Consider the following 23,158-nt stretch of genomic DNA (forward strand, 5'->3'; position numbering starts at 1 on the left):
ACGCATGACCGCAGCTACAGCATGAGCACCCCCAGCCACGCCTATGTCTGCCAGCCTCAGGGTGTCCGGAGTGAGCCTCCCCAGTGCCTCGGTGATTATGCAGGCCCTCGACGGTGGGGTGGGGCAGTGGGTCCACACCCTCTCACCCAGCCACATGGAGGAACATGGGGGCTACAGACCCAAGGCTGGGCACCATTTCTGACCCTGGCCCTGTCCTCCTCCCAACCCTTCTCTCTGTGCACCGAGGCTGTGGGTCCTGTGGGTCCACTTTGCTCTGGACCTTTCACTAAGGCTTTCCTGTCCTCAGAGCAACCCAGAGCCGGGAGTCAACACCCACATACCCACTCTGCAGATGAAGCAGCTGAGGCCAAGTTATAGCCAGAGAGCAGAGTCCTAAAGAGGCAGATCCGGGTCCAAGACCCACCTTCTACTCTTGACCCCACCCGGACCTGCAGAATCAGAACCTACACTTGAACAAGGCCCCATTCCCCCACAGCCATTTGAGGGGTGCTGCTCCAGCGAGCACGGCCTCCGGGATCGCACTCATGTCTGCCCTAGAGCTGGGGGGCGTGGCCTGGAGGCAGGGCCCGCTTTGACCGAAGCCCCTGGAGAGGTGGGGCCATTAACACAACTGCAGGTGCACTGCGTGAAGCCAAAGCAGTCCCAGCTCTCTTCACCAGAAACTCTGTGTGGTGCTCATAGTTTCCATCAAAAAAGGATTTTAAACACATAAGCTCAGGGATGGTGGGTGACAGCATGAGGAGATGAATGAGGCACATGAGCATATTGCTGTCTCCCAAATGCCCCACAAAACCCGGTCCAACCTGTGTGGCCCTGCTCAGGGGAAGAATTCTGGAAAACAGGCGGAGACCACCTGGCCTCAAGCATCTTTCTTTTACTCCTGTCCTACCAACCCCAGGGCTGGTACATCACTGTCTAAGAGACCAACCTTCTCCCAGTGCTGCTTCTCCCCCAACATGCTGCCACACGAGAGGCCAGTGTCCTCAGAGAAAGTGAGCTCACCAGCCAAGAGACTGAGACACTGCAAATACAACCGCCTCAAAAAGTAGGGCTGGCGGTCGGCTCAGGTGGTCAGAGCGCAGTGTCGTATAACACCGAGGTCTGGGGTTCAGATCCCTGTACCAGCCAGCCACCACAAAAACGAAAAAAGGTCCACACAACACATACTATTAGAAGCAGAAGTATGGAAGGTAGACAAGCAATATAAAATAATCACAACAAACACACCGGCACAAACATGGCACTGGGGTCGGTAAATCACTTTTTAAAAAGTGGAAATAGGAAGATTAAAATATGTAAAAGTTGAATAACAAACATAATTTATAAGTGGATAAAGATGAGGAATAAGTTAGTGAGCGAAAGCTCAGTTTGAAGCCCTTTCCCGGGAAGGAGGGAAGGTGAAAAGTCAAAAGGAAAGCACGGAGCTGCGGGAGGCAGGAGAGCTGGCACCCACACCAGCAGCCCGAGGAGGAGAGGAGCAGCTCACAAAGAAAGCAATTTGTGAGTGGCGGTGGAGTTCAGTTCCCAGAATTACAGATGAATGACAGGGTGAAAGGGTCCACAGAATGTCCAACAGGAGAAAAGGGAAATAAATACTATCCACATTGTAGTAAAATTTAAAACTATCATAGACAACAAAAAAATTGTTTTAAACACCCAGAGGGAAAAACGGATTACCTACAAATGTGGGTAACAATCAGATTGGCATTAAATTACTCAACAGCAACATCAGATGTAAGATCATGAACGGATATTTTTAAATACTGAGGAGGTCCACTTGGTTAGTAGGTGGACAGTTACAAAATACCATCACTCTCATTGTAACATCAAGGAAACCTCATGAAGCCTATGAAGTCATATCTTTAACCTGTCAAAGAGTGACGCTGAGGCAAGTCCTTCCTGGGTGAGAAAGACTCGGCTGCTTTCTGCCCTGGGAGCAAACCCACGATGGGCAGGGAACTTTGAGGGGCAGGGAAAATGCAACCAAACTCTTCATGCTGTGGGAACGAGCGTGACTGACTGGGCTCGAGAGAAGCCACGCATGCAGAGTAAGCCCTCAGCACTGCACAGTTCTCCCCACAGGACTTGTATGAGTGTGTGAGATGCCAGGGGCCGGTCTAGAAGTCAGAGAGAGATTTCACAGTCTCACAAGACCTCGGTCCCAGCTCCAACAGGAAGGAGAGACCCGTTCCAACCCTCAAGCATTTAAAACCAATCATGAACTGAAACTACCTAAAACTCTGCAGCAGCCCCAACCCAGGGACTGAATTCCTAATGACATCAAAGAGACCAGCTACTCAACCCAGTCACTTGATAGAGAAGGGAACATGATCATCCTAGAGGTAGGGATTTTGCACTTTGGTCTCCTGTTCTTGTATATGCTGTGTCTGAGGAGCAAGAAATTATGACACATCATCTAGAGAAAAAATAGTCAATAGAAACAGGCCTATAGAAGGCCCAAATGCTGAAATTCACAGACAAGGACTTTTAAATGCCCTTATAAATATGTTAAAGAAAATAGAAAAGAGAGGCAAAATGAATGAGAGAATAGAGAATTTGAACAAAAAAGAAGTAGCAAAAGATATTGAAGAACTGAAAATACATCTGAGATAAAGAATAAATTGTAGGCTTAACAGAAGAGATATGACAGAAGGAAAATGTCATGGACCTCAAAGACAGGACAACAAAGCAATCTAAACTGCAGATGAGACAGAAAAAGAAAACATTAAAAATGAATTACGAATTATGAATAAATGAATTTTTAAAAAACAGAGCAGAGCATCAGAGATCTGTGGGACAACATCAAACAGGCAAGCAAGCACAGACTGGAGTCCCAGAAATAGAGGACGGAATAGGCAAAACAAATATTTGAAGACATAATGATTAAGCATTTTCTAAAAATGAAGAAATACACCAACCCACAAATTCAAGAAACACAGCAAATCCCAAACAGGATAAATATTGAAATAAACTTAAGGACCAAAAGTTTTTATCCACTCAAATTGTTCTTCAAATAATTTTGAAACAGCTCTTGGGTCAAAGACGAAATCACAATGGCCATTGAAAATATTTATTAAATAATTAACAATGAACACTTTGTATATCAAAACTTGCATGATGTGGCAAAAGCAGTACTTCATGAAAATCCAAAGCCTCACTACCCATGTTAGAAAAGAAGAAAAGTTCAAACTTAATGAACTAAATGTCTGACTTCAGAAGTCAGGAAAAAATAACAAGTGGTACTAAAGACAGTGGAAGGAAAGAGGCAGTAATTAATGAGATAGAAATCAAAGGTACAAAAGAAAAGCTTAAAGCAAAAATTAGCTCTTTGAAGAACCTAATAAAATGGACAAATCTCTACAAAGACTGATAGGAAAAACAAAAAGCACAAATAAAAATCTTTATAAATGAAAAAGGTAACATAACCATAGATGAACAAGATAATAAAAGAACACTATCAACTACACTGTACAAATAAATTGGAAATCTTAGGTGATATGGACATAATACTCATGAAAAAATACAATTTCATAAACGTGACTCAAGGAAACACAGAGCACCTATGGAGTCCTGTGACTAAAGAAACTGAAGCTGCAGTTCAAACATCCCACAAAGAAACAACAGGCCCAAACAATTTTATGGGTAAATCCTACCAAGCGGCCCAGAAACAGACCGTTGTGGTATTACACAGACTCTTCCAGAGAGCAGAAAACAGAATATGTGCCAACACATTTTATGAGGCCAGTATAACACTGATGCCAACCCAGACGTGAATAACAGGAGAAAGGAGAATTTCAGGCTCATTGAACATATGAACATGGATGCAAAAATTCAATAGTCTATAGACTGTGTACACCATTATCAAGTTGGATTGTTGCAGGGATAGTTTGATATTAGAAAAAACTGCTACACTACCAATTGAAGGACAAAAATGATAAGAATCTCAATGAATGCATAAGCATTTGACACAACTCATGCCCAATAAGGAATAAAAACATGCTTTCTTATCCAAATAAAAGTAACATGACATACACACCTTTAGTACCACATGATGTAAAATAAAACAGGATTTATTGGAGGGAAAACTTAAAAGAGAAGTAACTGAGCTCACATAAGCCCCCAAGCGTTCATTGCCCAGAGAGGTGTGCCAGGCGCAGCTAGACCGGGGGGCCATGGGAAGCGCGCAATCACAGGCCACACACTTACAGGGGAGGGGACAGGATCTCGAACTCAAAAGCCACTCTTCCGCTCAACTGACCTAGGGAAAGTAGCTTCTGAGGCAACTCTGCTATGCATCTCCTGAAACCAAGAATAAACAGTGTCCTAGACAGAGAAGCATTCCCCTTAAGATTGGAAACAAGACAAGGATGCACATTTACCTCCAATTCTAATCAATATTGTATTGGAAGTACTAGCCAATGTGATAAAGTGAGAAAAAGCAACTAAAGTCATGAAAATTTGAAAGGAGGAAGTAAAAACATCAGTATTTGTGGCTGATATGGTTGTCTTTATTCTACAGGAAAACTACCAAAAATGACAGAAAATGTAGATGTTTAGCGGATGTAGGTTATTATAACAGAGTTAACTACATGTTTATATATCAGCAACAAACAAATAAAAGGTAATTATAGAAAAGACAGATAAAAACTAATGAAACCAAAAGCTAGTTCCTCGAAAAGATCAATAAAATTGGTAAATCCTAGCTAGACTGGTCAAGAAAAAAAAGATAGATTAGCAATATCAAAATAAGTATAGCGATGCCACTAAAGATCCCCCCAATATGTAAAAGACAACAAGGGGTACTATGAACAACTTTAGGCCAATGTATCTGGCAACTTGTGGGAAATGGAAACTTTGAAAGACAAGGGCCAGAACTGACCCAACAGTCAGGAGAAAACCTATCTAGCCCAATGTCTACTGAAGAAATTTCATTTGTTATGCAAAGAAAACGGAAGGATCAGATTGCTTCACTGGTTAATACTGTCGAACATTTAAGAAAGCATACTTGTTTCTGATCTTACAGAAACAAAAAGGGAAAGAAAGGATACCAACCTTACTCAAGCTCTTTTAGAAAACGCAGGGGGAAGGAACACTTCTCAGCTCATTTGATGAGAACAGTATGGTCTTGATTCCAAAGCCAAGATACACGTATTACAATAATTGAAATTACAGACTAATATCCCTCATAAACATAGACACAGAAATCCTAATAAAATATTACTAAATCAAACCCAGTACTACATAAAAAAGATACTACAACCATGACCAATAGGATTTATCTCAAGAACACATGTTGGCCTAACATTTGAAAATCAATTAATGTACTTTACCATATTAGGAGACAGAGGAGAAAACCATATACCTCAATAGAGGCAGAAAAATCATTTGAAGAAATTCAACTATTACTAAAACCTCTTAATAAACTAAGAGTAGAAAGTAATTTCCTCAACCTTACAAAAGGCATCCATGCCTAAGAAAATACTTAATGGTGAAAGACTGTCCCTGTAATCAGGAACCAGGTAGGGGAGAAGTCTGAGAAGCCTGTATGGGTGAGAATGTGGACCAGCAGGATTTCTCATCAATCGCTGGCAAGAGTGTAAACTGGTCTAAGCACTTTAAAAACAATTTGACAATTTGCCTGTTGATTTGACCATTCATATAACCTGTGTCCCCGAAATTCCACTTATACGTATAAACCTAAGAAAAACTTGCACATGTACACTGGGAGATACGAGATAATATACAGGCAGCATTTTTATAATAGCAAAAAGTCTAGAACCAACTCAAATGCCCACTGGAAAGAATGGATGAAGGGTGACACAATCACTCTGTGGAGTAGGGGAAATCAGTGAACCACACGGCCCACAACAGCACGGAGGTCTCGAGCCAGCGTCGAGTGAGAAGAGGGTGTGTATCACAACAACCGACCAGCAAGACCCACAGACAGCAAACAGAACCACGCACTGTCTAAGGCAATTCTCAGAATTTCCAAAACATGTTAGAACAGCAAAGAACTGATGGGCACAGAAATCCGCATCACCAGGGAGGAGGCCAGCACGTGACCAGATGAGCCCCTCAGCGTCCTGGCTCCCAGGGTGGGTGCTGGTCCCTGGTGTCATTAGGTCATTGCCATCTATTTACTTACTTTTTAAGCATTAAAGTTACACTTTTCTAAAATGAGACACAAACTCAGGAGCACAACTTCCAATTTAAAAGAAACCTGTGGTGAACCTTTGAAAACTGAAGACTGGTCTCCACGTGTATTGGTCTCATACCGTAACTGCTACATACTGGGTGTAAGACCTTTCTGCCAAACCTCCGAGGCCTTTGGCCTGTCCACCTGAGAGCTGTTGGAAGTAAACCCCCCAGCGTCTTCTGTGAACCCTTCTGTGATTACGAATGTCCCCAGCCATTCCACAGACCCTGAGCCCCAGGCGTGTGTCTACTGCCCCACGCCTCCCCTTCAGTGCTGTCCAGCCCTGGTTTCTGGCCTCTCCAAGTAATAAGGGGATAGCGTAGAATTCCATCGGACCCTTCAAAACTAATTTATGTCTATCTTAATTTGGCTTAATAATGGCCACATTGCTTTACTCCTGGGGTCTTTCCTCTCTCTCAGAAATTGACGAATGCCAGTCTCAGCCGTGCCAGCATGGGGGCTCCTGCCAGGACCGCATCGCCGGGTACCTGTGCCTCTGTAGCACAGGGTATGAGGGAGCCCACTGTGAGCTGGGTAAGATGGTCTCGGCCCCCACTGGGGGTGGCAGCCCCAGAGCCCTGACCATGTGCCTGAGGCTTTGCTCCACCTCTCCTCTCCCTGGACTGGTCTCTGTCTGGGTGGCCGGGGATGGGGCCCTGCCAGCTCTGACATCCAGGACAGAGATTTATAACCATCTCTGCCTCCACCTCCCCAGAGACCGAGAGCTTAGCTGAGAAATGCTGACCTGGCCTCAGACTCTGGGCTCAGGAGGCAGAGAAGGTGGGGAGTGGACAGGGCAGGTCACAGCCTCTGAGGCCCAGTCTGGTGCCACTGCTGGACAAGCCCTGCACCCCCTTGTGCCTTGGTAGGACTCTAGGCCCTGAGAGACAATGGCCCAGCAGGGAAGGCAAGGCCCGGGGAGCTGTGTCCTGTTGTGGCCCCTGGGGAACTTCCCAGCTTGAGTGGCATGGAGTGCAGTAGTGGCCTGAGGTGGGGCTTTGTCGGCAGGCAGTGGAGGTGGCAAGTCTACCAAGGAAGGGCAGGTGTGGGGCTGGTGGAGGAAAAGGCCCACATCCAGGGGAGTGATGCCTGGGAAGGCAGGGTGAAGCATCCTCAGGAAGTACACAGAATCCCAGGGAGTGTGTAGCCAGTGACACCCTTTCCCTGTGCAGAGATAGACGAGTGCTTAACACAGCCTTGCAGAAACGGTGGTTCGTGCAGGGACCTCCCGGGGGCCTTCGTCTGCCAGTGCCCTTCAGGCTTTGTTGGAGTCCACTGCGAGACAGGTAGGGGCTCCCCTAGGGTGGGTCCCCATGTGTGCAGCCTGGGCTGAGCAGGCCACCCCAGGGAAAGAGACAGCCAGGGCTGGCGGCTGTGTGGGGTGGGGGCGGGGTGGGGGTTGTGGGGAAGGCTGAGCATCTCCCCAAGAGCCCCTCCCACCACCCCCCTCCCGACCCTCCCCGTCCTTTTCCTTCTTCCTGCTGTCCTCTCCTCCCTCACCCAGACCCCTTCCTGCGGCTCGGGCCAATTCTCTGGGTGTTCTCCAGAGGTGGACGCCTGCGCCTCCAGCCCCTGCCAGCACGGAGGCCGGTGCGAGAAAGGCGATGGGACCTACCTGTGCGTCTGCCCAGAGGGCTTCTTTGGCTACCACTGCGAGACAGGTGGGGCAGCAGGCCAGCCTGTTCACTCGGGGCTCCCCAGCCGCCTCCTCGGAAGGCCCCTTCTCAGTCCCCTGGCTAGTGGTCCTTTGTTCTCCCTTGGTGCCCCCATCTCCTGCATTCACCCTCCCTGACAGCCCCACCTCACCTGAGTGCATGCCCAGGCCGTAGCCTCACATGCATGCAGAGCCCTGCTGTCCCTGGACAGGCCAAGCTCATCGCAGCCCCAGGGTCAGCACTCACTGTCCCTTCCATCTGGAATCCTCTCCCCCACCAGCCCACAGTGCAGTTCCTCTGGACAAGCCGTCCAGCACTGACCTGCAGGGGATCCCCACTCACCACTGTTTTCCTTTATGGCACTTGGGATCTCTGGAGTTGCCTCTTTCCCAACCCGCTGAGCGTCATGGGGGTGGTGGACTGACCTGTCTGGGCTGAGCGTCTCTGGTGCCTAAGCTGGGCCTGGCTGGCCGTGCTCAGCTGCATAGGGTGGACAGTGGCTGCGCAGCCCGAGCCCACCACAGGGCCTCAGGGGTGGTGAAACTGCAGGGAGGCAGGACCGCTGTGGGGCTGCCCTCGATCCCACACCCAACGCAGGAGGGACCCAGCACCCCAGAGCACATGGAGGAGGGACCCAGCACCCCAGAGCACATGGAGGAGGAGGCCCAACCCCCCGTGCTCACTGCTGCTCCCTCCCCTAGTGAGTGACCCCTGCTTCTCCAGCCCCTGCGGGGGCCGTGGCTACTGCCTAGCCAACAATGGGTCCCACAGCTGCACCTGCAAAGTGGGCTACACAGGCAAGGACTGCACCAAAGGTGAGGCAGCGAGGGTGCCCACACTGGGGGAGGGAGGCAGGGGGCTCCCTAAGGCAGTGCATCCAGGCAGCTGCTTTCGCAGGCCTTTAGCTGAGAAGTGGCAGGGGACAGAATCCCGGGTGCATTAAATTCAGTCACACATGCAGAAGCGTGGACCCCCCTGAGGCGCGTGGCCAGGACCTTAGGAAGCTCCCCCGGCAGCTGCCCGAGCCAGGCCCAGGCAAAATGCCTGACCTGGCAGGGGCTTCCACGCCGACAGCTGACCACTCCCCTTCCCTTGTGTTTTGATCGAAACTCTGAAGAGCTCTTCCCACCAACGGCCCTCAAGGTAGAGAGAGTGGAAGAGAGCGGGGTCTCCATCTCTTGGCGCCCACCTGAAGGCCCATCTGCCAGGCAGGTGCTCGACGGCTATGCGGTCACCTACGTCTCCTCCGACGGCTCCTACCGCCGCACAGACTTCGTGGACGGGAGCCGCTCTGTGCACCAGCTCCAGGACCTGGCAGCTGGCAGGGCCTACAACATCTCCGTCTTCTCAGTCAAACGCAACACCAATAACAAGAACGACATCAGCAGGCCCACGGTGCTGCTCACCCGCACGCGTGAGTGCCGCCAGAGCACTGGCCATGTCTGCCCCCGTGCCCTGTCCTGGAATCCACCTTGACAGGAGCAGGGGCTGACACCCAAGGCAGGTGGGGCGGACATAGCGTCTGCAGCCGAGGCCCATGGGACTGCAGGCCCTGCCACTGTGCTGTGGACAGAGCCGTGGGGACAGAGCTGACCTCCCCACGGGAGTGGGGGGACAATAAACAAGGTACAGACATAGAATATAGACACTGGAGAAGGAATGGGGGCTCCCTGAAAAGGCACGTGGGAGGAGCTGGTGCCAGGAGCAAGGTATTAGGGGCAGGCAGTGGGCAGCCTTATGGATGTCTTAAGTGGAATCTGAAGACACTGGAGAATCTCACACAGCTGGGTGGCATGACCTGACGTGGACTGTGACAGGTGCACTGCCTGCCCTGTGATCATGGTGGAAGCAGGGAGAGGCTGGGAGCAGTGGGGAGGGTGGGGACGGTGAGAAGTGTGTGGCTCTGGACTACCCTGAGGTGGAGCCTCGGGACGGTCCATGTGAGTGTGAGGAGGTCATCATTGGGACAAGCCTGGGGGTAGTGCCAAGAGAAGGCATCTAAGGCTCATCCCCTGAAGGGGGCAGTCCAGCTGGAATTACAGATCCGGAGCTGTGGACCGCAGCTGGCTCTGAAAGCAGAGACCAGATGCAATCCCCAACAAGTGGGGCGGGGCTGAGGGGTACCAGGCGAGGAGGGGTCCAGGAGGCAGAGGGCAGTGGCTTGAGGAGGGAGGCCTTGCATGAGAATGGAGTCTCCACAGAGCCCTCCAGAGAAAAAGGGCAGCCAGGGTTCAGGCATCAGGGAGGACAATGCTGTGCAGGAGAGGAGAAAAGGGGGTGGCATGTCTACAGGAGGCTTTGAGGGTTCTAGCTCACTGGTCTGTGGATGAAAAGGATCCAGGGGAGGTGGAAGAATCCCTAGAACACACCCATGGATGGATGAGGGGTAGGGTCCAGCACAAAGCAGAGGGGGGGAGCTGAGGTGCAGCTGATACAGGGGCCAAGGTTGGGTACAGGGCTGTGGGGACTGTGGAGGAGGCCGTGGAGGAGGCCGTGGGGCTCTGTGTCCAATGTGCTGGGTCCTCAAAAGACAAGAGCAGAGAATGGGGAAGGGGCGCTAGAGGCTTGAGGAAGGAGGGAAAGGTGCTTGGAGTTTGGACTGAGGAGTGGTGGGACCATCGCTGGGGGTCAGGGATTCGGGGTGAGGTCTGGCACCCGGCAGGGCTCTCCCAGCTGGCCACAGGAGTGCATGTGGGGAAGCACGATGGTGTTGACTGGCTGGACCAGGCAGCAAGGCAGAGAGCAGCTTGGCGGATCTCCTAGGAGGAAGGCATCCTGGCATCTGCTGGGGTCCGGCCAGGGCTGGCACTGAGTGCATGGAGGGCAAGGGACAGGACAGCAACACAGGATGGCCCGAGCCCACCTGGGGGAGCCTGCAGGGACCCACCATGCAGAAGATATATGCCCTGGGGACTGAGCAGGGGAGTCCTGAGGCCGGCTTCAGGAAGGATGCCCATGCAGCTGCCCGAGATGGAGTCTGCCCTCGAAAGGAGCTTCTCCCCTGCCCACATCAGAGAGGGGTCTTCACCAGGAGACCAGGGTGGGGGGAGGGTACACTGTCCACGCCCTGGCCACTGGACTAGGGCAATGTGCCAACAAAAGCTGAAGGCTGCCCACTGGGCTCTCTTAGACTGGGGGGTGGCCCCTACCTGACCCCTCAGCAGTGGCACTCAAACCTCTGATGGGACTGGACGAGTGTGAAACTGAGCTCACAAGCAGCCCCTTCCCATCAGTCACTGGGGACTCTCTGTGGCTTCTGTCCCACTAGGCCCAGCATTGCCCACACTGTGCCCCGATCTTCACTGTTAGTGAGACCAAAGCAGTCAGCAGCACAAAAAAAGAGGGGACAGCCAGGGTCAGCCCATGTCAGGAAGGACCCACCCATCCCATGGCCTGTCGGTCGTATCTAAACTGGGAGCAAGATCCAGCCTCTGGTGGCCCCAAGCCTGGGGTGTCCCCACCACCTGAGTCCTCACTGAGCAGCTGAGGGGACAGCTCTCCCATCACCTCTTTGTGACCCCCAGCACCTTGCCAAGCCTGGTCTCGTCCCGAGTCCCCCACCCCCCGGGAGTGAGCAGCTGGCAGCATCTGCTGAGCAGACTGTTGCCCCTAGGCCCACGCCCTGTTGAGGGCTTTGAGGTCACCAACGTGACAACGAGTGCCATCTCAGTGCGCTGGGCTCTGCACAGGATCCACCATGCCACCGTCAGCCAGGTGCGAGTGTCCATCCGCCACCCTGAGGCCCCCGAGGCCCAGTCCACCGATGTGAACAGGAGTGTGGATGGGTTCACATTCGGGTAAGAGGAGAGCCTAGGGCTTGGGGCTGGTGCAAGGGCAGGGGCTTACATGTTCTTCATATGTCTGCTGTGCACCTTCGGCTCCCCACCTGGGTGGGTGGGTGCCAGGATGAGCCAACCTCTGCTCCTGGGGTCTCACACCTGCCCTGCCTGTCACAGGGCCACCATGAGCAGCAAGCTCTTCAGCATTGTCAGAAGGTGCCCAGAGAAGGTAGGGGAGCTCTAAAACTCTGGGGCCGTGCCTTCTGCACAGATACTGAAAGAATGGCCTGGCCACCCAGAGGGCAGCCATCAGGGAGGCTGGAGAGACACCCCGGGTTACATCAGACAGCTCCTGCCTGGGCACTTGTTGGCTTCCTGGTGCTTCTGGTCCACTGTCTTCCCAGAACCCTCCCTTTATCTTTTAAATGTTTTCATGACTTTTCCTGATTTACATCCTAGCCACTTCCAAAGAATGACTTGAGGTGGCTCATGACAGACACACAAATGAGGTCCAGGGCAGGCACTTAGTGACTGTGTTCCAGGTCCCCAAGACCAGCCCAGGCCGATGATCCTCTTTGAGGACTCAGCGTGGAGCGTGCTCCCAGCTGAGCTATATTAGGGAGGAAGGTGCGAGGGAAATCAGCAGGGGAAGGCGCGCGGGCAGGGCCTGGGGGAAACCGGGCGCGAGCTGCTGGAATCTCCTCCCAGAGTCATGCAGCATGTTCTCAGTCCCAGCAACAAGTTGTGAGGACACATGTGAAGTGTGGACTAGCAGGGGAGTCCACCAGAGGCCCCGCACCCACTCCGCAGCACCTCTGCCCAGTGCCTGTGCAAATTCCAGGCTCCACACGGTCTGCACAAGCAGTTTGGGTGCAGTGAGCCCCTCTCATCTGTTAGGGTGGTGGGAATCTTCTCAAATTCAAGTTCCCAGACACAAGCCAAGGGCCAATTTGCAGGTAGGCCCTTCTGAGGAGAGCAGCCAGACAAGCTGTTACCCTTTTCTGCACAGTGACCTTTTCCAGTGCCCCTTTTCTGACCTCTCCTGTCTGAAAAGCAGCCCTCTGACCACTGCAGCTACCCCATGAGCACTCAAACTTTCTCAGCCTCTCTCACAGGACTAGACAGACTGTGGAATGGTTTCCCACCCGAGGAGCACATGGGTCTGAGGACCCCACATCTGCCCCTTGTGGAGCAGCCTGCACACCAGAAGCAGGACAACCCACACCCATGGTCACATCCTCTCTGGGGAGCCGTGGTCCAGCAGCAGAGCTGGACACAGGCCCCCCAAGACATTCCTGTTCTCTCTCCCTTGCCTCCCCTCCTGGCAGGGCCCTGCTGCCTGGAAGGAGATACACCATCCAGGTGACCACTCTCAGTGGGCTTGAGGGAGAGGACCATCCCACGGAGAGCCTCGCCACCACACCACTGCATGTGTGGACACGTAAGTGGAGCAGCGTGGCCTCTGGCTCACACAGGGCTTCATTCCAGAAGCTCTGACCTGCTGCCTGCATCCTTCAGTCCTCTCCAAATTGTCCATGATGCTAGAAATCCAGCCCTTGGCCACCCAGAGGTTTCTTCCACTCAGACTGCCAGGGAGGGACCATTGCACTGGGCTGGTCTGGATCTTCCTGCTGGGGACATCAAACACAGCCACCCTCAGCATTCAAAGTCTCCTGGCTTCTGGCAGCTCCTCAAAGTGGCCCCTGCTGAACACTGACCAAAGGGCCAGAGGCGCATGCTGGGCCGAGGACACCCCACTGTCCAGGGCTCTGGGACCGTGTGACCAGCCCAGTCTGGCTAAACACTGTGGTGTCCCTCAGTCCACATCACCCCCAACACATGGGAGGAGAGAGAACATGGGCAGGCAGTGCCGCGAAAGGGGAGGTTGCAGGTAGGTCTGCAGAGTCGAGGTCTGAGCAGGACCCTGCAGGGGGGGGCTGATTCTGTGTCTCCTTGGGCTCTAGGACTCCCTGTCCATGGCATTCAGACACAGCCCACCTGGGGGAGGCATGTGGAAAGGCAGGGGAGTCAGTACTGGGACCTGGGCCCACCCTCTGCCTTTCTAGCCCACTCCCCTTATCTACATTCCAGGAAGGTATGCACAGCCAGACTCAGGAGGATCGAAAGTGCCACGTGGGAGGGCACTAACCTGCCAAAGGCAGCAGGGCTTTGCTGAGCAAATCCAAACCTGAGGGGAGGGCGATGTTCTGGGGGCCATCCATCCTTACAGCTGTAAAGGCACTCTCCCGCTGTTCCTTAGAACTATAAAATCATCCTATAAAAACACACTATAAATCACACTATAACCATGACTACATCTGGCTTCAAATGAGCCTTTAGCATCTGTCTCAGATCTTAAACTGAGTCCTTGTGAGAAGACCCCTTCACCCACCCTTCACCTCCCTCCCCTGCTCCATGCCTCATCCAGGGCCTCTGCCTCCAGCAAACCTGACTGCCTCCCGAGTCACGGCCACCTCCGCCCATGTGGTCTGGGACGCCCCCACCCCCAGTGCCTCACTGGAGGCTTATGTCATCAACGTGACCACCAGCCAGAGCACCAAGAGCCGCTACGTCCCCAATGGGAAGCTGACGTCCTACACGGTGCGCGACCTGATGCCAGGGCAGCGGTACCAGCTCTCAGTGACGGCAGTGCAGAGCTCGGAGCATGGCCAGCTGCACAGTGAGCCTGCTCACCTTTACATCATCACCTGTGAGTGCTGCAGGGCTGGGCGGGGTGGCTGCAGCCAGCCATCGAGGCCATCAGGATTGGCTGGGTGGTGCAGGAGGCCTGCTGCCATCCTCTGGGCATGGTGTCCTTATCCAGGAGAGACGGGTCCTCCTGCTGTACTTCAGGATGCTGACTGTGCATGGGACATCAGACAGACGGCCTAGACACAGGACTTGTGTTAACATGGGAGAAGTTCCTGTATGAACATGGAGGCTTTCCAATTGGCAGGGAAAGAAGGCCTTACTAACAGATGGCACTAACAATTTGGGAAAAGAAGCCTGTCGAGCCTCCTCTTGTGCTGTACCCCCTACGTAGACCCCAGACGGTTGGACAGTAAATGCAGGACACCACCTAGAACAGGCACTGAGAGCAGGTGGCGTAGAGGAGGCCTAGGAGGGCAAGAGTAGCCCAGAGCAGGGTGCAGAGGCTCAGAGGCCACACTGAGGACACGTGTTTGTTCCCAAGTGCCGTCTGGGACCTGCCTGTTCCCTCCAGGGTCCTCTTGCCCTGCTCACCTTGCACACAGGGTGCCATGGGCAGATGGTTTCTCTGGGCAGTGCAGGAGCAGAACACGGGAAGAAAGAAGAGGAGACAAACACAGAGGAGTGGCCGTGCCAGACAGAGGAGCCCAGAGAGCAGCCTCAGGGGCTCCCAGCAAGGGCAGCACTCCCTGCTCCTCCCCAACCCATCAGGCTACCCTCGGGGCAAAGCACACACACTCTGAGAGTTTCCACATCCAACTCTGCCACTACCACCAGCTCAGCTCCAGCACACCTGCCAGGTGGAGAGGGCAGGTTGGGGCCTCTCTGTAAGCCAGTCAAGAACAACTGAGTCAGGGGACATGATAAGGGGATGAAGAGGGCAGGAGTGGCTCGCAGTATGAACGAGGTGCCCAGCCTGAGACACTGAAGGACGCTGTTAGGGTGACAGATCAGCCTCACTCTCCAGGCCTCAGCTGAGGTGTCACCTCAGGAACAGCAGCCCGGGGAGGAGAGCTATGACTCTGGGCAGCCTAGGGCAAGTCCCTGCGCCGGGCTCCCATCAGATGGAGAACTTGCTTCCAGGGTGGGGGCTGGGGCCAGCATCTGGACTCAGATCCCCCTGTGATGCCCAGGCCAGCATGTGTCTGTGTCACAGCATGCATTGCCTGTGAGCAGGTGGGCAGGGAGCAAGGCTCCAGGGCTCTCAGGAACACACAAACCCCCCGCATGACCACATGCCGGCACGCACTCCCCTCTTCCCCTCTCTAAGCATAGCCTAGTGTGAGGTGCCCCTTCCCGTGCAGCATAGCTGGGGATGGAAGCCAAGGGCAGCCCCGCCCAGCCCTCTGGGCCACTGCCCTTCTCCCACCTGCTCTGTAGCCCCCAGGGATGGCACCGACAGACGCTGGCCCCAGGGAGGACACCATCCACGGATGCTCAGAAATAGACCGCCCCCAGTGCGCCTGCCGGAGCTGCGCCTACTCAACGACCATGGTGCCCCCGAAACACCGACCCACCCCCCCAGGTACCACATCTAGCCATCAGCCCCCATCATCCTGAGGCAATGCTCGAGCCATGGTGACCCTCTCGTCCTCTCTGCAGGTTCTCAGAACTTGTGGATGGCAGAGGAAGAGTGAGCGCCAGGTTTGGTGGCTCACCCAGCAAGTCTGTCACCATGGGATCACGTGAGTGCTGTGGCCTCCCTGGCACCAACTTTGTGACCAACCTAGTGGCCTCACTGCCACTCTCACCAGCCCTTGTCCCCAATATTAGTGCCGAGGCCCTTAAGAACTGAGCTTAAAGACACCCAGTGCTGTCTCCAGCCAGGGACCCCAGCCCCACAGTCAGCACTGGCAGCACAGACCATCCACAGTGTCAGGGAGTGGGCTGAAGGTTCAGGTTGCTGGCACATGAGAGATGATGAAAAATCAAAACGTTAGAAGTAGACCAAGACATTAGGGAAGCTCTGCTGGCAGTCAGGACTCCGAGTTTTGTTTAGTAAGCGGCAGACAGGAGGCTGAGATGCTCTAAGTTTCTGCTACTGGAAGCATGTCCTTGGACCAGCAGCGCCAGCCTTGCCTGGGAGCTTATGAAAGCACAGATCCCCACCTGGAGCTGTCCAACGGAGTGTGCCATTTAACAAGGGGCAACTGGCATGCACCGCACAGTGCGAGGAGCACACATCGCTTTCGATGTCATGTTCTAGGGGCAGAGCCTTTGGGTTCTGGTCCTGCTCAGACCCGGACAAGCTGGGCCACCTAGGTCAGGTCATTGGGTCTCTCTGCCTTACCCAACACTGCCAGGCATGAGCAGTCCTGTGTCCCTGTCCCTGGCAAGGTCATTCGTCAGTACAGAGGTGGATGGGTCAAGATGCCCTGGCTCCTTCCCACCTGGTTTACCAGGTGAGGGCAGGTCCAGGAACCTGCAGAGCAGGCCTCCCTGTGATTCTGACAAAGAGGGCCCAAACCCCACGCCACCAAGATGATCTGGGTGGGAGTAAGGACCTGTCTGTTGCCCATCTTCCCAGCATTCCCCGACAGAGGCCTCACCACCAGTGTAGTGAAAACTTCCAACCAACAAAAACTTTCCCGGGCAAGGCAAGAGGAGAGAGGGAGGGCTTGCAGCAGGAACAGTGGGGAGCCCTCAGGGGCCTGGGAGGGGCGGCAGAGGTGTCGCTGCCACATGGTGAGCATAAGGGAGGTTGGTGGCAGGTGTCTGGGGGGATAGGCAGTCGGGCTGCCATGGGACCCCAGCAGTGGGCAGGGTGAGATGTGGGGTACAAAGGCAGGGCTTGTCATACTTGCAGCCACAGGAGCAGATATAAAGTGCCCCAAGGGCAAAAGCGAGAACCCTGCAAAGAAGTGAGTGGCAGCTGGGGGCAAAAGCACAAGTCTGCTCAGAGACTGAGGGTAGATGAGAGGCAGCAGGAGGCATTGTGGCCCCCCAAGAAGCAGGGAGTGCAGGGAGAGGAAAGTGGAATGTGACCCAAAGAAGGAAAGAGCAACAGCACCAGCTGCAGCAGGGAAGGGGCCACCGGGTAACACGGGTCACTGGTGACCTTCCCCAGAGCAGCTCTGAGGGTCAGCGGGAGGGTGAGGGCCTTCCACAGGAGGAGGAGTGTGGGGGACCAACAGGTGAGCCACACCAGGAGCTGGGCCCCACCAGGGACATCCCTACACCCTGAGGTAGAGACACAGCTCAACAGGGTGGCCCCAGGACAGCGCTAAGTGTGAAGCAGCAGTACCGTGCAGTCACCCTGGCTTCTGCTAGGAACCACAGCCCTGGTGCAGCCTGAGGATACAGAGGAGGCCCCCAAGCATGCCCACCTGGCCCTCCAGCTCCCTGAACGCAGCAACAAGGACATCAAAAGTAAGTCAGCAGGGGTGGAGGGGACTTTAGGACTGGCCCCTCTCAGGGGCCCAAGAGGCTGCAGGCAGGAAGGGGCACCACAGTGAGGGATTAGAAAGCACAGAACCTACCAAGGGGCAGCTGAGTGCTGAGCACCCTGGCCTGGAAAGGGTTCAGTAAGCCATGCCACCCAGGTGGTGGCGCCCCATCCTTGCACAGATGGGGAGCAGGACCCACGCAGTCCAAGCAGGGTCTGTGCTGGAGAGACGGGCCCCACAGCTGCCTCCTGCAAATGACCTCCCCTACCCCTTCCCCTGCCCCTCCCCATGCAGCAGAGCCCACCCGGGGTCGCCCTCCTGGGGCCCACCATCCCTTGCTTCTCCACAGAGGACGGCGGGAATCAGTGCAGGGAGCAGCCACTGAGCCAGCCCAAGCTTGAGGGATGTCATGCAGGCTCGGCAAGCAGGCCATTTGGGCCCTGCAGACACTCGGATGTCACAGCACCTAGACTTTCCGCTGGTCCAGTGCTCCATCTTATGGAAATCACGGTCAGCATGTCTCTGCAGGTCACTGGGCATTTGCCCAGCACCTCTAGCAAGAGCACTAGAGGCTCACACATTGCCCCTTGGACTGCATTCACAGACGGGCGCCCCTTACACAAAGTCAGTCTCTCCCTCTGCTTTTCTCCCTGTTCCAACCCCTCCAGGGACAGTTCTTCTAGGTCCCAGTGGCTTTTCCTCCTGAGTCACACCACGGACTCACTCAGGTTGAGCTAAGCCATCCACCTGACTCCAAAGAAGGCCCAGTGCTTACTAAAGGTGTGAGCCCTAAGGATATTCTCACCTGAAAGGCCTGCTCGCAGGTTCCCCAAGGACACCTGTACATATCAAGGGCACCTGTGGCACCAGAGGGTGTGCTTGCCCACAGTGGCTCCGCTCACAGTGTTAGGCCTGTATTGGCACTGGGCTTCTGCCAGCACCGAGGGCTACGCATCAGAGGCAGTCAGCGGAAGACTCCCTTAAATGAGGCACGGCCCACTCAGAATGAAGACACTCACCTCACTGCTGTTCTTGAAGTGGAATAAAACAAACGTCCCGTCAGATGGTTTGCAATGTCAGCCCCTTTAAATATTAGACATTCATTTTATAAAACTCAGAAACTAGAGGGGCCTGATTTAGCTCTCCTGGGTCCCTTCTGCAGGAGAGATTCGAGGTGGCCCCAGGGCTGGCCCCAAGGTCACTGTGGTTGTGCAATGTGTGCCAAATGAGATGCTCATGCCTTGGCAGGGTGCAAGATGATGTCAAGTGACAGCACACAGAAGGAATCTTGAATGACCCCCTGGCCCACAAGACTAAACCACCGTCTCTGGTTTTGTGTGCACTCTCTTGCGGGCCCCTTTTATTTGGTTAGTTAGTTAGCCTTTAATAAAATAATGGCCTTTAAACAAACTAGACCCATACCCATGAACTAGAATATGAACAATAACCTGTATCTTGCAATCATTCTCCCTGGTCTTTCCCTATTGGCCATGATTCCGAATCTTGTGTTTATAATGACTTTTCTTTTGGTAGATGGAGAGGAGTGATTTTATCATACTTACGAGTATGCCTCAACAGTACGTGGGTTTTCTTTGCAAGACAGGCATCTTGCTATGTGTAATCTTTAGACTTGTGTTCACTGTGCATTAAGTTGCCCGTGCTGTTGGGGGTGGTACAGCTCATGCACAGTCACTACTGTGCATGAGTCCACTGGTGAATTCCCTAGTTTCCTTGCCTGCTCTGGCATGAACAGTGCTGCAACAGACATTCTCACGCAGGTCTCCTGGTGCGTGTGCAAGAACAGAAATGCTAGATCTTAGGTCGTGTGAGTGCCCGAGTTACAGGAGAATGCTAAGTAGTTTTTTAAGTAGTGGTCTCAGTTTACGCTCCCTCCAGCAGTGATCAAGAGATGCAGTCAATCCACATTCTCTACAGAACTTGGTCTCACCAGGTTTCCAGATCCTGCCAATGGAATGGGTGTGATGTACACTCACTGGGATTAGGATTTGCATCTCTTCATGGGTATCAGCCAAAGGCATTCGCTCTTCTGTGAAATGCCTGATCATGCCTTATGACTATTTTATTGGAATATTGGCACTTTTATTCTTTTGTCAAAGTGATTTTATGTGTTTTGATATGGATTCTTTGTGAGCTACATGTTCTGCAAACATCTTCTTTCAGCCTCTGGATTGTCTTTCCCCATTCTTAATGGTACTTTTTAATAGAGAAAAATTCATAATCAAATTTATCAAGCTTTAGTGGTTAGCAATTTGGGGGCCTTCTTAAAAAAAATATCCTTCCCTCCTAGGTAAGAAAGTTATTCGTCTCTCTTTTTTCTCAAAGATTTAAAGTTTTGCTTTTGACATTCACATCATTAGTGTGTCTAAAGTAGATTTTGTGCATGTGAGAAATAGGGTTGCAATTTCGTTTTTTATGCAGATGAGTAAATTGGTTTTTTCCATCTCCTTTCATTAAAGAGTCTTTCATTTCCCCACTGTCAATATTGAAATTCCACATCTGAAAGTGGAATTCTGACTTGATACACCTGAACCAATACCATCCTCACTGTAACTTCCCAAGTCCTGGGACTAATAGGGAAAGTTCCTTTTCTTTATTCTTTTATCTTCAGAAGTATCCTGCCATCCTTGCCCTCTATGCTTCCACTACACATCTTAGATAATGAATGAATATGCGCTGAATTCCTAGATCATTTTTGGGAAAACTGACATCTATAGAATATTAAGTCTATCCATGAATACAGAATCTCTCTCCATGTAGTTAGGACTTGTCTTTTAGTAAAGCTTTATATGCAATACAAGTTTATTCCTAGGTATTTTATAGTTTGATAGTATTACAAATGGTGTCATTTTAAAATTACATTTCCTAATTACTTATTATTGGAATATATTTATTTATTTGACTTTTGCATATTGACCTTCTATCCAACCACCTTACCAAACTCTCTTATTCTTGTCATAGATTACTTGGGGTTTTCTACATACATAATCATAACTTTTTAAAGCTTAATTGTTTGCCTTTTTAACTCAGACCTATAACTAACCTGATTTTTGTGTTGTGTAAAGAAGTTAACTTTTCTTTCTTATGGATACTTGTTATACCAGAATCATTTGCTGACCACCTTCCCAGCAGTTCCGGAAGGCCACGTCTGTTGTCAGTCAAGGGTCCACACATGCATGGGTCCACCTCTGGGCTCACTCCTCTGTTGCACTGTTTTACCTTCTTTGAGCCAGTATCGGCTATTCTAATGATGGTAGCTTTGGTCTGGCTTGCTAGGCATGGGGCCAGTACTCCCATCTTGACCTTCAAGAGAGTCTTAACTATTCTTAGTCCTTTGCACATCTATAAAGTTTAGAATCAGCTTGTCAAGTTTCACAGAGTACTTGTTGGGACTTTACATAGCCAAATTTCTGAGGCCCTGTAGGCCTGTAAAAGTTGTTATTAGCCCTCACATTTAAAGGACAGTTTGGCTGGAGGTAAAATTCTAAGTTCAAAGTTCCTTTCTCCTTCAGTTCTTCAAATATTAGTCAGGTGTCACCTTGTCTTCAGTATTGCTGTCATGGGTGCCAATCTTGTTCTTGTTTTCTTATAGGGTAAATCTTGCTCTTTCTCTCTGGAAGCTGTTAGACTTTTCCTTCTCAATGGAAGGAAGGTTCCCAGGCACCCTGATGCTCCCAATTGGCATTTCCTCACCAAGCAACTATCCAGCCCAGGGCTGTACCTTCAAGCCCGAGGGAGAAACTCATGAACAGGAGGCGGGTTTCCAAGACTGTAACCCATCTTCCTAGGGTTGTGCAGGGGCAGGGGTGAAGGAGTGAATGCTGAGGCTAGTCTAATTATTCCCGTTTTCCCTAACTTCTCATCCCATGGGGGCTTTTGGACTATCCTAGTTTTATCCCCCTGGACACCTACGATGATCTGGGGGGCTACCACCCAGAAGGGCAGGCAGTTGTTATCCCCAGGTGACAGCAGGCAAGGGCAGAACTTAAACCACTTTGCTCTGTACTGGAGCAGCCCACTGCCCCCACCCCACGGTGCAGCCATATCTCTGTGCCTCACCCATTCAAAACAGCCTTTTTTTATTCACTTATGGGAGGTGTGCATCTCTGTGTACAAGTGTGTGACAATAAACAGGATTTAGTGGAGATGGCTCCATAGGACAAGGCTACCACAGGCAGGTCTCTGGCAACCTCCTGCCCTGCAGTTGCGTGAACTACAGGCTTAGGGTCCTCACAGCCCAAGAACAGCACAAGTGCCAGTCCCGCTCTCTGCAGCCACAGCTGCCTCATGTGCAGCAGGCAAGGATTGACAATACAGCCCATGGATTCTAAATACCCATGCACATTGCTGTATTCTGCTGGGTTATTGTAAAATGTCTCTGGACAATTGTATACAGTGTCTAAAATTCATATGGAATTGCAAGGGATTCACAATAGCAAAAACAAACCTAAAAATAAGAAAAAAGCAGGAGGACTCACACTTCCTGATGTCAAAAATTACTGCAAAGCAATGTAATCAAGTCAGTGTGGTACTGGCTTAAGGACAGGCATTTAGATCAATGGGATAGAACTGAGAGTCCAGAAATAAAATCATACATCTATGGTCAAACGATTCTGACAAGGAGGTCAAGATATTCAGTGGGGAAAGAAGTCTTCTCAACAAATGGTGCCAGGACAACTGGACAGCCATGTGTAAAACAATGAAGTTCTACCCCCTACCTCACATCATATGCCTCATACAAAAATTAACACAAATGAATCAAAGGATTAAGTATTAAGAGCTTAAATCAAAACCGTTAGAAGAAAACATATGAGTAAATATCCATGACCTTGGATTTGGCAATGATTTCTTAGATATGACACCAAAAGCATGAGCAACAAAAGAAAAAAAAGATAAACTGGACTTCATCAAAATTTAAAACTTCTGTGCTTCAAAGGATTCCACCAAGGAACTAAAAAAACAACCCACAGAATGGGAGAATATATTTTCAAATCATATATTTATAAGAGATTGTATTTAAAATACATAAAGAACTCTTACAACTGAATAATAAAAAGACAAATAACCCAATTTAAAAATGGGCAAAGGATCTGCATAAACATTTCTCCAAGGAAGATACATAAATGGCCAATAACCACATGAAAAGATGCTTGACATCATTAGTCATCAGGGAAATGGGAATCATAACCACAGTGAGATGCTACTTCACACCCACTAGTATGGCTAGAATGAAAAAGGGAACAATAAACATTGGCAAGGATGCGGAGAAATGGGAAAAATCAGAACCTTCATAACCTGCTGGTGTAAAGTGGTGCAGCTGCTTTGAGAAAAAAAACAAAATACAGTCTGGCACTTCCTCAAATGATTAAACCTAGAATTACTCTATGACCAGCA

General features: G+C 51.5%; 1 protein-coding gene across 1 annotated transcript in view; it reads left to right on the forward strand.

Moving 5' to 3' along the window:
* SNED1 (sushi, nidogen and EGF like domains 1) overlaps nt 1-23,158 on the forward strand; it is a 75,375-nt gene that overhangs the window by 43,978 nt on the left and 8,239 nt on the right. The window contains exons 15-25 of the mRNA XM_063080050.1: nt 6,638-6,751; nt 7,390-7,503; nt 7,765-7,878; nt 8,574-8,687; nt 8,990-9,286; nt 11,486-11,669; nt 12,980-13,092; nt 14,080-14,361; nt 15,741-15,885; nt 15,963-16,045; nt 17,631-17,729. Coding sequence (XP_062936120.1) covers nt 6,638-6,751; nt 7,390-7,503; nt 7,765-7,878; nt 8,574-8,687; nt 8,990-9,286; nt 11,486-11,669; nt 12,980-13,092; nt 14,080-14,361; nt 15,741-15,885; nt 15,963-16,045; nt 17,631-17,729 — 1,659 coding nt within the window. The remainder of the gene's footprint in view (nt 1-6,637; nt 6,752-7,389; nt 7,504-7,764; nt 7,879-8,573; nt 8,688-8,989; nt 9,287-11,485; nt 11,670-12,979; nt 13,093-14,079; nt 14,362-15,740; nt 15,886-15,962; nt 16,046-17,630; nt 17,730-23,158) is intronic.

The sequence above is a fragment of the Cynocephalus volans genome, chromosome 1 (assembly GCF_027409185.1).
Source record: "Cynocephalus volans isolate mCynVol1 chromosome 1, mCynVol1.pri, whole genome shotgun sequence".
In the NCBI taxonomy this organism is placed as follows: Eukaryota; Metazoa; Chordata; class Mammalia; order Dermoptera; family Cynocephalidae; genus Cynocephalus; species Cynocephalus volans.